The sequence below is a fragment of the Protopterus annectens genome, chromosome 5.part0, assembly GCF_019279795.1.
Source record: "Protopterus annectens isolate FY-2018-M chromosome 5.part0, PAN1.0, whole genome shotgun sequence".
Taxonomy (NCBI): domain Eukaryota; kingdom Metazoa; phylum Chordata; order Ceratodontiformes; family Protopteridae; genus Protopterus; species Protopterus annectens.
In genome coordinates, this window is record NC_056735.1 from 683,953,826 (window position 1) to 683,972,603 (window position 18,778).

Genomic DNA, 18,778 nt, shown 5'->3' on the forward strand with positions numbered 1-18,778 from the left:
AAAAAGGGGTACTTGGACCCAAGAAAAGAGACACTAGTAAAGTTAAAACAACAGGGGAGAGGCCCTCTAACACAAACGCGGAAACCTTCCTGACCTAAAAAAATCATTTAATTTCTCAACTGAAATTAACCAATCCCACTTTATATAACAACAATAGCTGTTAAACTTGGCTTTTTGGGTTCAAAGTAAGGAAATTCCAGACAGGAAAAGCCTAAATAAATAGTACTTAGCCCAGCCAAGTTGAGACCACATCTAAGCTTGTTAGCGGCAAACGAGATCTGGGGGATTAGTGGTGGTGCATCCTGGGATAAAGATAGATCAGCCAATAAGAGGCCTCGCTCTATAGCATAAAGTTGCAGCGAGGAGTCGGAGCCGAGGGATCGGCTCCGAACCCATCAGTGCAGAATGTAGGTGAGATCGGATCACATAACATCTAAAGTTCTGTGGCTGACAAAGTTTGCTGATGACTGCAAACTGGAAGCAGTTATAGAATCCCAAAATGATGTCAACATCCTACAAGAGGGTCTTACACAAACAATGATTGGTGCCAAAGTCATGGCCTTAAACTCAAATGCAAAAAAAATTATTATCATCCCTTTTAGTAAGGGCGATGTTCCTGCTAACTACCACATCAATAGCTTAAGTAAGCACTCAGTGGTGAGAGACCTGGGCACACAGGTTGACAACAATCTCACGTTTGACCACCATGTCTCCACAGTGGTAAGAAGGGCATTTTATAGTGTTCATCTTATAAGTAAGGGCATTGCCTCCAGAAAAAAAGAAGTCATAACTTCCCTGTACTCTTCCCTCATCCAGCCAATAATTGAGTACAACACCCCTTTTGGTATGTACCTTTCAAAGCACCTGCAGCAATTGGAGAGACCACAAAGTTTCTTGACAAGGAAAATTCTAGGTCTTCAGCATCTGTCTTATGTGGATTGCCTGAAATCACTGTCACTTTATTCAGTTTCATACAGACTACTCAGAGGCAATCTCTGCCTTGCATAAAAGGCAATTTCTGACCCTGCTTTACTGGAAATGTTACATCGCCGTAAGTCAAGACCTTAACCTGGCATGTGACATTAACAGAACCTGCTTGAGGGACATATTTATCTCCTGGAGGTTAACACACCTTTGGAACAGACTCTCACTTCATGTCAAACAGAGCACCTCATTGCCCCTCTACAAAGGAAATTTGGATGACTGGATGTGTAACCTTTAATTCATCCCAGGGGTTTCACCTGTGTCCCTCTTGGACAGGGGCAATAGGTGCTGATCATGGAAATAAGGGTAGAGCTTGGGTAGGCTTCTAAGGGCCCTTGGACCATTATCCTAGTAACTTCCTGTGATCCTATGATCTTATTATTACAGCCTAATGTTCTGCTTCTTCATATTTCTTAACTCCCTGTTGTAGTACAGGCTTTCAGCTCATTAACTTTTCATGAATCACGACTCATCCAGTTCCTTGCAGCATTAGTCGGTGATGCCATTCACCTCAGCTCATTTATACATTCATTTATTTTATTTATTTTTATATAAAGAAACATTTTTTTTACCTAAAAATAAATAAATACACAAATAAAATACCCTGAGGTGAACATCACCAACCCATGCTGCTCATGCGCAAATGACAGACACTGGGAGTATACAGATTTAAATTCTCACAGAGCTCGTATTTTTATTATTTTTTTTTTTTTTTAACAATGAAGATATTCCCCAATGATTTTTTTTATTTGGCATGTACAGCATTTAAAATAAGCTAGCAATGCTGAACATAACAAAAATATATATTTTATTTTATTTCTTGGCTGTCTATAGGCCTTCCTGGAGTTGTTGCCCCGGTGGCTGTCCGAATCAACTGAATTACATTCTGCCACTGCTTCTATACATGTCAAATGTTCAAATGCTCTCTATTCACTAGGCTGACCTGACAGTGCACTGACTGGATCACTGTTCTACCACAGAAAACAAATTTAAATAAATAAATTAAATATTCATAAACCTTTGATCCAGTAGGAACTGCACTTGGTTACAAAACTTTGTCTCACACAAAAATATGATATTCTCATAGCAAAGTGGGTGAATGTGACACCTCCAGGTGCATCTGCAGTAAACTGATGCCTCTCAGCGTCAAATATTGCTTCTTCACATTTGCATCAATAATTCCAAAACCATGCTATGTACAAGGTTTTAAAAGATTTAATCTTAAAGCTTACACAATAACAAACTCAAATGCATTAGTATTTGACCTCTGACTAGTACAGATACATAGATATTAACTGTTGTTTTTATGACATTAATTTATATAGATATAATTTTCACTTTTTCTAAATATCTCATCAACCAAGAACAAGTGAAAAGCACCAATAAAGCAAAGCAGATCCACAACCTGGAAGCTGGCTCTGGAAGCCCAGAATAAAAAGTTGATGAAATGCTGATATTCAGCTTCTTCCATAGAGGCAGAAAATGAAAGGCTGCAACTTACAAAAACTTTCTTGCTTTAACTAACAAACAAAAATCTCCGCTTTAGCTCCAGCCTGGTGCTGAGCTTTTTCAAGATACAATAAAATTAAGCTGGTTGTTCTTTATATACATAGTCAAAACTTGACCAATAATTCAATTAGTAAAAGAGAAGGTCTAATTAACCCTTCAAATTACTTGCTGGTACAAAACCTGCTTGCAGGCAAACCATTACTAAGCACAACTCACTGCAATGTCCAACAAAGTATATGCATAAACTTAATAATCAATTGTTGGTGTACACACAGATTGCCATAAAATATACAGTGTTAAAATATGCAATATTAAAACCATGCAATGTTAAAACAATATTCAAAAGCCAATACTATACACATGCTAGTATGTTAAAATGTTTAAATGTGCTGTTTATTCAGCAAAACTTTATTTCTATATGTAAACCCTGAAAACACTGGAAAACCGAAAGTTCATAATTTAGCCTTCCTTAACCTAAGGACGCTGCTAATGCTGCAAGCGTCATTGAGCCCTAATTAAGCCTTCCTGCATCTAGTCTTAGCTGCCATAATAACTCTTTATATTCTAAAAGTGACCCAGTCCCCCTTTCATCCAACCTTAGCTGTTCTAAAATAATGAATTTAATTTCCATGTTAGGACAAAAGGAATGTCTATAAAAGCATTAGCTTCCTTTTTCTTAATTATATCATACTGATGCTTATAAATACGTCTTCTGAGGGTTCTTTCAGTCTTTCCTATGTATAAACATTTACATCTAGTACATAAACCTAAATAAACAATAAATTTGGCTTTGCAATTATAATGGCCCCTTGGTTGATATAGGAATTTTCTTGATGGTAAATATAACCTATGTCCATTGAATATAGCCGGGCATTGCTTGCACATTTCACATTTGTATGTGCCTTCTTTTTTATTATCACTACTTGCCATTGGTTTGTTCTGATTCATCTCTAGCATTTCTTTTAAATTGGTACCCCTACGTCTAATGAATCTAGGAAATACTGGAATCATATTAGCCAACCTATCGTCCAGTCTTAGGATCGGCCAGTATTTCTTTACACTGTTTTCCACAACCTCATAATCAATACTAAAAGTATGGATGTATCCTTTGTGTTCCTTATTCTGCAGGCTGCTGCCCACTAGGCATATTGATGTGCCCGTAGTGTCTAGCAGAGGTGGATATTTTCTTTCCCTACACCTAATAATTTCTGTCGCTAGCTCTTCAACAAGAAGGCTTGGATACCCTCTTTCAAAGAATCTTTCTTTTAGGAACCTGATTTCCTCCATAAACACCTGTTTTGTGTTGCACATTCTGGAGGCACGGATAAATTGCCCCTTGACTATGCCTCTTTTTTGATATTCAGGGTGGTTACTTTTAAAATGCAAAAAAGCATTTGAATAGGTGGGCTTCCTAAACACACTTGATATGAACCTATTGTTAACTTTATCTTTAACCAAGTGCACATCCAAGTAATTCAAGCTGTCAAAACTCAGTGAGTGTGTAAAGGTTAGAAAAGAAGTAGTGCTGTTGATGTAATGAAAAAATTCCTCCATATTTGCCCTAGTACCACTCCATACAAGACAAATGTCGTCAAGAAATCTGACATAATGCTTGATGTACTGTGCCCACTCTGTGCCAAAAATATATGTGTTTTCCCATTTATGCAACACTATATTTGCGTAAACTGTGGCACAGGCCTTCATTGCAACACCTGATTTTTGCCTGTAGAAATGACTGTTGAAACAAATGAAATTATTTTCCAGGATTAGTTCCATTAACTCCACCAACAAGTTTGTGGTGTTGGAAGTAAGTTTCGCCTCTTTAACTAAAACATCACTAAACCATTCCAGTCCTGTAGAATGAGGTATACTGGGGAACAGTTGAACAATGTCTATAGTTACTAGCAATAGATCCGGATGGTACGCTAGGATTGCAGACCCTAAGAAAATCCCAAGAATCCCTGCAGATGTACTTCAAAGAAGCAGCAAATTGCTTCAAAGTGTGGTCTATAAATTTTCCAATCGGTTCTGTTATACCTCCTTGCCCAGATACTATAGGTCTGAAGTGTAGGGGGTCAAGACCTTTGTGTGTTTTCGGGATGCCAAATATTACAGGAATTCTTGGCTTGGCAACAATTAAAAAAATATACAATTTTTCATTAAAAAAACCCTTGCAAAAGATGGTCATATAAAATGAAAGAAATTCTTGAGTATGCCATATGTAACTCATTCCTGGACACCTGTTCATACTGCTCCGGGTCCTGCAACATCCGTTCAATGTACTGAATATAATCTGAATTATACATCAGAACTAAACCCCCCCCCCTTATCTGTTTTCATAGCCCTACAGTTATTACTTTTGAGATCCTTGATTAAATTCCTCTTATTCCTACTGATATTATGGGGGTCATTTCTTTGCTTATTATTGTTAATCATCCTGATGTCTTTTTCCATCATTTCTTCAAATATCTTGACTGTAGGGTCCATAGGTGGGTTAAATGTACTCCTACGTGAAGGCTCCATACTTACAGGAAGTTCCCCTTTAAAATAAGGCATTAGGTTCAGTTGCCTGCTAAACATTTTTAAATCTATCAACTCCTGTTCCATCCTGTTAGAAAATGCTGGCACAAAATGCAGTCCCTTGGTGAATAAATCAAAATGTTCTGTTCCCAAACTAATGCTGGTATAATTGTACATCGAAAAATTGTTTTCTGTTACCACTGTAACCTTATTTGAAACATTCAAGTTGGCCACAGCATTAGTCGTGTGTGGATAGCTCTTAATAGCCTGCATGTCCTGGTCTACTTGTTCCCCCACCCCTGAAAAAATCTGTTCCCCTTCCCCCCCCTGTTTGGGGGAAAGTGAAAATCCTGGTGTAAGGAACCTCTATCCTTCTCTGCAAACCTTTGGATGTATCTTGGTGTCTCATACGGCATTTCTGTTCTGTAACCTCTATTAAAATTTCCCTGTGCACCACTATTAATGTTGTTATACTGCTTAGCTTTAAATGGCAGTGGGTAGGCCACCCCTTCATTGTATTCTTTTAAGTCCCTCTCTAATTTGTGTATTTTACGGTTAAGAATTCTCAAACAGTGTTGGTCAACCTCCTTAAAAATATTATCATAACTTCGTTTAACAGAAACAAATCTTTCATTGTTAATTAAACTGCTGTTCAAAGCCTTTAAATCATTTAATAAGACTTCTGCTTTTGTTTCATATTCTTCCACCATAACCTCTAACATCTCTATACCAGCACGATTAAATACACCACACAATTTCTTGTAGTATTTAGAGTATTTTTGCACATTGTTGGGAAATTTGAAGCACCTCAGTCCCTTTGGTATTCTTCCCACATTGACACACTCCTTAAGATAGTCAATTTCCAATTGGTTTGCTTTAAAAGTATAAAGCTTGTCACGAAGAATGCTAAAATCTTTTTCAATGCCAGCATTAATGTCAGAGTTACTGTTTAAATTAGTATTAAAATTGACAGTACCTTCATGAAACCAAAATTGCTGACCAGCCCACGCTGCAAAGTCAAAACGCTTCTCCTGCATTTCAAATTCATTAGGCAGGACGTTGTTGCCCTTACTGCTATCATTACTGTTTCATTTTGAACCTGCCTGCTGGTTACAGGTTCCCAGACAAGCACCACTGTCAGTTTGTTCGTTGCATTCATTATGAGCGGAAGTGCGCCTTCTCTTTCGCTCTAAACCCTGCTGCTGGTTACCTGGAAAAACTGTAGGTCTCTCAACACCACTGTTGTTGAGCATACTCGTTAACTGGGTTAGCATACCCAGCACTTGATTAAACTCCGCTCTTGTAACCGGTGCACTGTCATCTCGTGGTTTAAGTAACTGAGGAGTGTCAGAGAAAGTACTCTGTGCTCCTTCTTCCGCCATGGATCTGAAACAGTTCACAAACAGAAAACCAAGAACAAGTGAAAAGCACCAATAAAGCAATGCAGCGTGGGCTGGTCAGCAATTTTGGTTTCGTGAAGGTACGGTCAATTTTAATACTAATTTAAACAGTAACTCTGACATTAATGCTGGCATTGAAAAAGATTTTAGCATTCTTCGTGACAAGCTTTATACTTTTAAAGCAAACCAATTGGAAATTGACTATCTTAAGGAGTGTGTCAATGTGGGAAGAATACCAAAGGGACTGAGGTGCTTCAAATTTCCCAACAATGTGCAAAAAGACTCTAATTACTACAAGAAATTGTGTGGTGTATTTAATCGCGCTGGTATAGAGATGTTAGAGGTTATGGTGGAAGAATATGAAACAAAAGCAGAAGTCTTATTAAATGATTTAAAGGCTTTGAACAACAGTTTAATTAACAATGAAAGATTTGTTTCTGTTAAACGAAGTTATGATAATATTTTTAAGGAGGTTGACCAACACTGTTTGAGAATTCTTAACTGTAAAATACACAAATTAGAGAGGGACTTAAAGGAATACAATGAAGGGGTGGCCACTGCCATTTAAAGCTAAGCAGTATAACAACATTAATAGTGGTGCACAGGGAAATTTTAATAGAGGTTACAGAACAGAAATGCCGTATGAGACACCAAGATACAACCAAAGGTTTGCAGAGAAGGATAGAGGTTCCTTACACCAGGATTTTCACTTTCCCCCAAACAGGCGGATTTTTCAGGGTGGGGAACAAGTAGACCAGGACATGCAGGCTATTAAGAGCTATCCACACACGACTAATGCTGTGGCCAGCTTGAATGTTTCAAATAAGGTTACAGTGGTAACAGAAAACAATTTTTCGATTTACAACTATACCAGCATTAGTTTGGGAACAGAACATTTTGATTTATTCACCAAGGGACTGCATTTTGTGCCAGCATTTTCTAACAGGATGGAACAGGAGTTGATAGATTTAAAAATGTTTAGCAGGCAACTGAACCTAATGCCTTATTTTAAAGGGGAACTTCCTGTAAGTATGGAGCTTTCACGTAGGAGTACATTTAACTGACCTATGGACCCTACAGTCAAGATATTTGAAGAAATGATGGAAAAAGACATCAGGATGATTAACAATAATAAGCAAAGAAATGACCCCCATAATATCAGTAGGAATAAGAGGAATTTAATCAAGGATCTCAAAAGTAATAACTGTAGGGCTATGAAAACAGATAAGGGGGGGGGGTTTAGTTCTGATGTATAATTCAGATTATATTCAGTACATTGAACGGATGTTGCAGGACCCGGAGCAGTATGAACAGGTGTCCAGGAATGAGTTACATATGGCATACTCAAGAATTTCTTTCATTTTATATGACCATCTTTTGCAAGGGGTTTTTAATGAAAAATTGTATAATTTTTTAATTGTTGCCAAGCCAAGAATTCCTGTAATATTTGGCATCCCGAAAACACACAAAGGTCTTGACCCCCTACACTTCAGACCTATAGTATCTGGGCAAGGAGGTATAACAGAACCGATTGGGAAATTTATAGACCACACTTTGAAGCAATTTGCTGCTTCCTTGAAGTACATCTGCAGGGATTCTTGGGATTTTCTTAGGGGTCTGCAATCCCTAGCATACCATCCAGATCTACTGCTAGTAACTATAGACATTGTTCAACTGTTCCCCAGTATACCTCATTCTACAGGACTGAAATGGTTTAGTGATGTTTTAGTTAAAGAGGCGAAACTTACTTCTAACACCACAAACTTGTTGGTGGAGTTAATGGAACTAATCCTGGAAAATAATTTCATTTGTTTCAACAGTCATTTCTACAGGCAAAAATCAGGTGTTGCAATGAAGTGCCTGTGCCACAGTTTACGCAAATATAGTGTTGCATAAATGGGAAAACACATATATTTTTGGCACAGAGTGGGCACAGTACATCAAGCATTATGTCAGATTTCTTGACATTTGTCTTGTATGGAGTGGTACTAGGGCAAATATGGAGGATTTTTTCATTACATCAACAGTACTACTTCTTTTCTAACCTTTACACACTCACTGAGTTTTGACAGCTTGAATTACTTGGATGTGCACTTGGTTAAAGATAAAGTTAACAATAGGTTCATATCAAGTGTGTTTAGGAAGCCCACCTATTCAAATGCTTTTTTGCATTTTAAAAGTAACCACCCTGAATATCAAAAAAGAGGCATAGTCAAGGGGCAATTTATCCGTGCCTCCAGAATGTGCAACGCAAAGCAGGTGTTTATGGAGGAAATCAGGTACCTAAAAGAAAGATTCTTTGAAAGAGGGTATCCAAGCCTTCTTGTTGAAGAGCTAGCGACAGAAATTATTAGGTGCAGGGAAACAAAATATCCACCTCTCCTAGACACTACGGGCACATCAATATGCCTAGTGGGCAGCAGCCTGCAGAATAAGGAACAAAAAAGATACATCCATACTTTTAGTATTGATTATGAGGTTGTGGAAAACAGTGTAAAGAAATACTGGCCGATCCCAAGACTGGACGATAGGTTGGCTAATATGATTCCAGAATTTCCTAGATTCATTAGACGTAGGGGTACCAATTTAAAAGAAATGCTAGAGATGAATCAGAACAAACCAATGGCAAGTAGTGATAATAAAAAAGAAGGCACATACAAATGTGGAATGTGCAAGCAATGCCCGGCTATATTCAATGGACATAGGTTATATTTACCATCAAGAAAATTCCTATATCAACCAAGGGGCCATTATAATTGCAATGCTAAATTTATTGTTTATTTAGGTTTATGTACTAGATGTAAAAGTTTCTACATAGGAAAGACTGAAAGAACCCTCAGAAGACGTATTTATGAGCATCAGTATGATATAATTAAGAAAAAGGAAGCTAATGCTTTTTATAGACATTCCCTTTTTTGTCCTAACATGGAAATTAAATTCATTATTTTAGAACAGCTAAGGTTGGATGAAAGGGGGGGGGGACTGGGGGTCTCTTTTAGAATATAAAGAGTTATTATGGCAGCTAAGACTAGATGCAGGAAGGCGACCAGGGCTCAATGACGCTTCCAGCATTAGCAGCGTCCTTAGGTTAAGGAAGGCTAAATTATGAACTTTCGGTTTTCCAGTGTTTTCAGGGTTTACATATGGAAATAAAATTTTGCTGAATAAACAGCACATTTAAACATTTTTAACATACTAGCATGTGTATAGTATTGGCTTTTGAATATTGTTTTAACATTGCATGGTTTTAATATTGCATATTTTAACACTGTATATTTTTATGGCAATCTGTGTGTACACCAACAATTGATTATTAAGTTTATGCATATACTTTGTTGGACATTGCAGTGAGTTGTGCTTAGTAATGGTTTGCCTGCAAGCAGGTTTTGTACCAGCAAGTAATTTGAAGGGTTAATTAGACCTTCTCTTTTACTAATTGAATTATTGGTCAAGTTTTGACTATGTATATAAAGAACAACCAGCTTGATTTTATTGTATCTTGAAAAGCTCAGTACCAGGCTGAGAAAGCTGAGGAGATTTTTGTTTGTTATTAAAGCAAGAAAGTTTTTGTAAGTTGCAGCCTTTCATTTTCTGCCTTGCGGAAGAAGGAATATCAGCATTTCATCAACTTTTTATTCTGGGCTTCCAGAGCCAGCTTCCAGGTTGTGGATCTGCTTTGCTTTATTATCTCATCAACCAAGTAACACAGACAGAATTGCTTAGTCTCATATGAAAGTTAGATGAATAAAATGTTAGTAAAAGACAAAAAAAATGCACAAACCACCAAGAAAATAGTCGCACAAGCAGTATGCAGACAATGAGAGCCAGTGAGCCCTGAAATATTCCAATGTGTGCTTTAAATTAAGCCAACACGTCCAGTTCAGTACAATTCAGTACAAGGATGCTTTCTTTATTCAGACAAACAAGAAGGTATAAGAGCTTTCGTTCCAAAAATAAAAGCAGGAACTTCATCAGATACAAGGAAATTAAGGAAGTAAACTGTTTTAAATAGGAAATCTTACATGACATCACTTCCTGGATTAGTGAAAACCACTCCCAAGTCTGAAACAGTCTTCTGGAACAGAAGTCTGAAACACTACACATAAATGTTTCAACACAAAACAGTATAAACATCAAAATATAAAAATATATAAAAATACATATAAAAATTGATTGTGCAAATGTCAACCCCCAAAATTATTATAAACACAAGAATAAATATGTAAATATGTGTATATATAAAAATGTTTTTAAGATGATTTTGAAAAAATATGTATGTATATAAAAACATATAAGTAAAATATGCATACAGCCATTTAAAAAGCATTTTTGTTCCATATCCATATCTAAAGGGAATGTTTCACCTCTCAAGGTCCCTCAATTTAAGCAGACTGCTTATGGAAAGGCTGTCATTTAAGTCTGGCCAATGAGTGGCATCAAGTCATAATTGCCATAGCAACTCAGCTTTTTCAAGGAAATATGACCAGGTTGCCCTCCTATTATGTCTTTTTTGGACTTCAAGTACTACAAATTTAAACTGGTGATTGTGGTACTCACTAATGTGTCTAGCAAGTGCATTCACTTCACTAGCATCCCTTATATTCCTAAGGTGCTCACTGATCCTATTTTTAAGCTTACTTTTCATCTTCCCCACATAAAAACATGGGCATAAGGAACATAAAGCACAAAAGACCACTCTTTCAGTTAAACAACTACACCTCTCAGGTATTTTTATTTTCGTTCTATTAATTTCACATTCACTGACTTCCAAAATGAAAGGGCAAAATTTACATGCCCCGCACTTAATCATCTGACCCTTCCTATAGATTCCATCATTATTACGTTCGAAAATGTTCTTCAAGTTAGGGCCCTTCTTGAAAACAGACACAGGTTTTTCTCCTAAGATTTTAAAAAATTCTCTGTCACTACTCAACAAATTCCATTTCTTACACAGAATATCTTTAATAGTGTATGCGTCATTTGAGAAGACAGTTGAAAAAATCGTATGGTAATTAGTTACTTCAGACCCAGAGGAATGGTGCCCCCTATATATTTCCTGGTTATGGACAATTGTTTGGCCATTCACAACAGTGCCCGTGGCTGTTTCAGTTATGTTCAACCCAGTCAAATCGGGATGGTCAGTATTACGGGTGCCCATAACTGGTGCAAAATACCCATTGTCTTTTCTCACTAACCTCCTTTATGATGTTGTCAATTAAATTGGGGGGATAACCTCTTCTCAAGAACATTTCCTTCAAGTTAAGGCATTCTCTGGTGAAACCTATCCAAGTTGTCACCATTCGTGCTGCATGCACAAATTGTCCCTTAATAACTGCACGTTTCTGAGTGAATGGGTGGCAGCTGTCGAAATGCAAAAAACTATTAGAATAGGTTTCTTTTCTGAAAATTTCAGCCACAAATCTCTGTTGTTCCAGATCTTTCTTTAACAGAACATCAACATAGGAAATTTCACATGCATTAACACTATATGTGACCCTCAAAAAGGAGGTTGAGTTGTTAATATAGTTAATGAATTCAACAATTTGGTCTCTAGGGCCTTCCCATAAAATAAACATGTCACCAAATACCTCATGTAAGTATAACAGAATCGGAAATATGTTGATTGTTTCAAAGTACATTACTTCCATTCCAACATGATGATATTGATGTACAGCCCCCCCCCACATGCTGAACCCATAGTAACCCCTTGTGTTTGTAAATAATACTGATTGCCGAACAAGATAAAGTTGCTTCTCAGCACCATATCCAAAATCTGTTCATACATATTGATTTTGTCCTGGGGTATTCCCTTAGAAAACAAATAATCACAAAACCATTCCTCCCCAATGGAATGTGGGATGACAGAATATAAATCTACAACATCAATTGTAATAAATAAAAAGTCAGACCTAAAACAAGTGTTATTGATTTTCCTTAAGAAGTCCCAGGAATCAATACATAAGTGGGGTTCATCCAAAAGTAACTTCTTCAGTTCAGTATCCAGAAATTTGGATATGGGGTGCGTGATTGATCCATGGGCATCAACAATGGGATGCATGGGTGGTTGTTGAATGTTTTTATGGAGTTTCGGCAAACCAAAAATTGTGGGTGTAATTGGAAATTCCATTGTCAGATAGTGTAGTTCGTGGATTGAAATCAGACCATCAATAAATAAGTCCTGGATGTTCCCCCTTATTCTATTGTATGTGCCATTTAACTCATTTAAGGAACTTTCACAGTAAGTATCTGTCTCCAAGATAGATTTCATTTTGTTGATATAGTCATCAGTTCTCATAATGACAACCCCACCCCCTTTATCTGGTTTTATTATTCTGATGCCATATAGTTGTTTTAAACAATTAAGCTCATCTCTCTCTTCTTTAGTTAAATTACTACTGAAACTATTGTTTCTAAACCTGTTACCCAGATTTCTAATATCAAGTTCACAAACTCTCTCAAAGGATGCTAAAATAGGATGGGTGGGGGGATGGTAAGAACTGGATACCTTGAGTGGCTGATGCACCTGTTCTACCCCTTGAAACAAAACTTGCAAATTAAATTTCCTCACATAAAGTTTTAAATCAACCAGTGTATTCACAGTGTTTAAGTATTGACTGGGAACAAACATAAAACCTTTTGCTAAGAGGTCACAAGTAGTGACATTCAAGGAAATGTCAGTATAACTGTAAACTTTAAAGTCTCCAGTACTGTTGAAGTCAATATGTAAAGTTGGGGAACTTTCCCCTCGAACAATGTCAGGTATAGACTGTGATGAAATATCAGTCTCTATTGTCTCCTCCCCCTCCATGGATGATAGTTGTTTCCCCTGTTCACTTAGCCATTGCCTCTCTGTGTAGGGGCTTGAAAATGATTGTTCTAAAAGTTCACACACCCCCCCCTCGCTGATTCATGAGGCATTCTGACTGTCTTAATTGGGGAAAGTTTTCTTCCCCTAAAAATGTTCATCCATTGAATCAATTTCAATGTCCATGTTAGTTGCAACTTCATTGGTTTGATGTGGGGGAATTCTTTAGATGCCATTCTTGTGAGGGGGGTGGGTGTGGGTAAGCCACATGGTTGGCATAGTCCCTCCCATCCCTGATGAGCTTTTTAATTTTTCATAACAGTCATTTGTTCATCAATAGAACTGAAAATCCTGTTGTAGTCAAACCTGTTAGTGCTGAACCCAGGGTCATTAGTAATAAGTTCATCCAAAGTCTTTACTTCCTGACTCGTTTCAACAATACTCATTTCATTATGTTTTGCCACCATTTCCATGTATTCTAGACCTCATTTATCAAAAAAGGCCAAAAGTTCATTGTGGAAACTAGAATTAGCAACTAGTCCAGTCGGGAAATGCCTGCCACTCAGGCCTTTGGGAACTATTTTTAACTTAATGCACTCACTAAAGTATGCATTGTCCATCTGTAATTTTTTAATTTTCAGTAAAATACAATCTAAATCAGAAAGCCGGTCATTAAGAGACTCAGTCACTGTACTCCGGTTCTGATTAAAACATGAATTACTTTTAAGTCATTCAGACAGATTATGTTTGTTGTTAACACTTACATTATTAGAGATAGTGCTTGTTGCAGTTCCGTTTGCATTCACAATGGCCTCTGTGGTGTTTAATAAAGGTCCGGAACTCAGATTTGCTGCCAAAATGCTGTTGTTAATATTCAGGTTTCCTATGCCCTCAGTAGATGTACACTATGTAGATGTACTTGGAAAAGGGTGAAGTGACATCTGCAAAAGTGAAAATTGATCTACCCGTTCCATCCGTTGATTGAGCTGTTGGATGCTATTTATACTTATTTCATAACCCCTATGGTTCCAAAAATATAGACATTTGTTTGAAATGTGAGGATATAATTTGAATGTCAAAAGGCTTAGGCTCTGTCCATTAGAAGTAGCATTGCAAACTTCCTGAGCTCCACTGGAGTGAATGAGTTAAACTTGTAGGAATGAAATTCTAATCACAATACTCAAAATAAGCAATATGAAATCCCCAAATTCACAGCATCTTGTGTTTTCTGTGGATAAGGAGATGCTGCTTGGATCAGTTTGAATGGAGTGTGGATATGTCAGTCAAGAATGACGCTGAAAGTCTCAAAGAAGAGAATGGTTATTCAAAGTCAACCCCCACCACCCCCTTCATGGGTTGTTTAACCAGCCAGTGCTAGTCCACAGCGAGTCCCCTCTACAAAGTCACAGTGCCAAAAATATATAATTTGTCTGTCAAATAACTGAAACCTAAGCCATACAGGAGCCAAGGTAGGTTTAAATTCACATAAGTCAAATGACTGAGGAGGCATATGATGTCTCTTCACATACATACAGAACCATCTTCCACTTAGCAAAGTATACCTGATGTGTAGAAGATTACCTGGTAGTTTCAATGACCTACAAGACTCCTGTCAAACAGTATGGTGGGAGAAGATGGTCTAAAGAACAGCCAAGCCCAAAGGTGTAGCCCAACACTGTTTCACCCAAGACTGACTTCTTCAGTTGTACTGCGGAAGTTCTCTGCACTGCCAATGACATCAAAACCTAACATCACATCCCTGTTCATCAAAACAGGACTAACAGGATACATTCTGCTCTTTCTTGCCTGTATTTTGCAATGAGGCACAGAACTGGAGGGACAGTGGAAAAACATACAGAAATATTCTGTGCCACAAGAAGAAGAATGCATTAACCATCAGTTCCCCTTTGCTATACTGAACCATGCAGAGAAGGAGAACTGCATTTGTCTTTTTGGAGAAAAGGGAAATCTACTAGTTACTCTCTACCAGAAGTCACTGATCAGGCTGGATTACATTATCTGCAGGACAAAGACAGAGGGCTAGAGTTACAACTAATGCAGTCTGTCAGAATACTCGCTTCTTTCAGAATGTAAATGTCTTTCAAAGTGATGCCGTAAGGGTATAGGCTACAGCCAACCTAAACCACTTCTATGTAGAGGATGTGGAAGTATGTGCTGCCCTGTTTATTCATACATCTCACCTTAGCCTGAGAAGGAGGGCATTTTGTATTCATTTCCATTTCACAGCCTCTAGGGTGGCAAAAATTGCCATATCCCTTAGGTGGTTTATGTGAAGCCCCTTTTTTCTGGTGTTCTAGACATCATGAACAAGAAAGTCGAGGTGAGCTCCCCAAGTGACCAGCAAGGCATCCATTATCAGGATCTGAGATGTGTTCTGCCACAGAAAGACAATAGTCCTGGTTTACTGAACCTCCTTGGGCCTGCAAAAAGGAACAATGACGCTACAGCAGTAATGGAGACCATCAGTGGGGCCAAGGGAAAAAAATAAGTTTCATCATTGAGAAGCTACTGCCCTTACTGCTAGCATATTGACAAACATTGTGTGTGCACCGACGAGACTACATAATAATGCCTTATACTCAAAATGAAGACAATCTAGAACAAATGATAAAAAATACTTGTGAAGATCCACACAACAATCTGCCAAAAGGCATTCATAATGCCCAGTAACACAAAATTGGTATCCTGTTGTAACAAGGGTATGAACCACACAGAGATATAATCAGGAAAGCAACATTTATTGTAAACAAGATATTTATACTGGTATGATAATATACAGAGAAACTTTATCAATGAATTCTCAATTCTTCTATGAAGAGCAGCAGCTATCCATTATTCCAATGCATATTCAAGCCCAAAGGGCGAAAACTAAAGGGGGAATTTCCCACACTGCAATGCATGGTGACCAGACTCTCACATTTCTTTTATCAATTGTAAGGTATCAAATGGACGGTTTTGGCAAGACATTCATCAGCTAGACACAGATTCGTACAGGGTACCCAAGTATCAGAATATTGTCCAAATGGAGGAAGGAACCAAGTGTCATTGTTTGGCTTAACTTCCTTAAGAGTAAAGGGAGGAATTCCTTAGACCCAATGCACTGTACATTTACCAGAGATTGGAGAAACTCCCCAGTATTTTTTTCTTGTTCCAATCCTCATATCTGATCATCGTGCCCTCACCCTGGCCATCCTATTGATTTGTGACTTGTTCCCCTAAAGGTGACAGCCCTATGGGCCTTTGCAGTCAGGTGCCAGAAGTGGAGCCTTAATCTTTGGTTGAGTTTAAGATTTTCCAATTAAGACCTAACCACAGCACATGCCTGGGTAGCATTCTTTAGGATAACACGCAATGTGTGTCAAAAAGGACTGTCACTCATTTTAACAAGTAATGCAAGTCCAACAGATAGACAAATGTGACTTCTCCATACCAAAAACAAACATCCTGTATGTTTTGCCAATTTCCACCATGGAAATCCATATGGAAATCTGTGGAATAGACATTTTCAGGCACATGCCAAACCCCAGGAGTCTGAAGCAGACAAAGTCCCTTTATTACTCTCCCTGATCTGGCTGGCTCCATCAGCATCAGGGCTGCTTACTAAACCCCATTCATCTGGATGGTAGCCACGATTCTATCCCTCTACGTTACCAGCTACAAAAACTGCACAGTTATAAAAAGCAGCAGCTCAACTTCCTAAACAGTCAGAGCAGAACTTGCATGGGAATAATACTTAGCTGAATAATAGGATTACTGCTCTAGTTCCTTGGGAAAGAAATAAAATGCCATTACTCCACAATATGATGATAAACAAACACTCTAAAGCCCAGCCCTCACCCCAAATGAAAAAAAAACCACACAAACACAACAATTAAATGGGGTTCGCAAATGCTTAATCAAGGTCAGCAAAAGAAAAGGAGCAAAACATTAGGAAATCCTCCAAAGTGCAGAAAACAGCAAAACAATGAAAGTGCTGCCAGAATTAAATGAGTGACGGTTCAAAGAAACTAGGCTGACAAAGAAATAGATATGGGATATCTGGGACAAAATGCATGCAGACAAGTTCAATCACATATTTTTATACGAATTAAAGCAATTCATTTTTATTTTTAAAACACATACAACACAACAGCAAAGGGATACACAACATGTGCAGCTCAGTTTGCCATCTCAGAGATCTGACTACAATTGGTTCCCTAATTTCTGCACCAATTTTCTAATGCTGCTTTAAGCATACCTTAAAGAATTAAAAGTTGGTCATGTTCTTTACTCACTACAACAGCCAAGGTTTGCTTAATACAATGGACTGCTTTACAAAATATTTTCCAGTACCTTTCACAAAACACGATAACACTGTATTAATTCTTAGGCAAGTACCTTTTGATCCATTTCTGTTTGAAGCTGTTCCTGTATCTGTTTACGATATTCTGCAAGCTTACTTTCCAAAGATGTACTTGTAAGAACTTCTGGGTATGCTGCGGCAAACTGTTCATCAACCAGCTGTAGTTTTTCAACTGAAATCAAAAAACACTATTTCAAAATCTCACATTTATCTTTGCCATTTTGTTCATATGCTGTATTCGGTTCTTACATAACTTGTAACCAGTGACATTTGGCAGTAAGGTTGAACAAAACTGGTATGTGGCATCTTAAGTAACTATGTTCAGAAATGAAGTCTGTGTCAATTTTAAGACATGAGCCTTACCAATAGATTCTCTGTACTGTGGAGTAGAGCTTGTTTGAGTGCTTGCATCTTGCCCTTCTTTGTTCAAGTGATGCTCTGTCAGTTCCATAAGCAAATGTGTAAGGAAACCTTGAAAATTGAAAATTAAACAGTCAACATCTGAATCACATTCCAAATACAAAACGACATGAAAAAAGTCAGGTAAAAATGCCGATTAGTACATCTAGTTTGCTAAGTGAATGGATATCAGAGCCACACTTTAATCCCCTTTCCCTTTTCTGTTCTAGTTATCAATCTTAGGGCCAATATATGGCTTTTTGGCATGTTTCTTAAATAATCATTTTGTTGCCATTAGATAGTTTACCCATAGCTCTTGCCTATGTTTAACAAGTACAAAATAAAAATATTTTTTATGCTTGCACTTTAAAACTTCTACCATAACAACCTCCCAACTGTATGCATGTCTTGAAGCTTCTCCTTGTACTTCTTTCTCTCTGCCATTGCACTAGTGCTAGTCCAAATGTATTTTTCTTTGTTTTAAAAATTTTTATTGCAACTTTTCAAAAAAAAATCAGAACAGTGTAACAAGAGAATGAGAGGGAACAGAAGTCAAAAACAAGCAAAGCTGTGGCTCAGGTTAGTTATAAATGCCATAGAATGTGCAAGAAAGACAGGTCAATACCAAAACAGAGTTACAAATGTTGTCCTTGTAAGTATACCTAGCCATAAACCAAATAATGCTGTAAATATACTTCTTTAAACAAACTGCTGCAGTTCCGCTGTAATTCTAACCCATATTTTGTTTCAACCAAATGACAGTAACCATCCCCATATTAACAACAAAAAAATGCATTC

The 18,778-nt window shown here is 37.6% G+C and overlaps 1 protein-coding gene across 1 annotated transcript in view; it reads right to left on the bottom strand.

Moving 5' to 3' along the window:
* Positions 1 to 18,778, bottom strand: part of OFD1 (OFD1 centriole and centriolar satellite protein) — a 1,865,993-nt gene that overhangs the window by 1,513,392 nt on the left and 333,823 nt on the right. Inside the window, exons 8-9 of the mRNA XM_044072530.1 lie at positions 17,945 to 18,052; positions 17,617 to 17,753 (exon numbers count right to left, since the gene is read on the bottom strand). Of these exons, the coding sequence (XP_043928465.1) occupies positions 17,617 to 17,753; positions 17,945 to 18,052 (245 nt within the window). The remainder of the gene's footprint in view (positions 1 to 17,616; positions 17,754 to 17,944; positions 18,053 to 18,778) is intronic.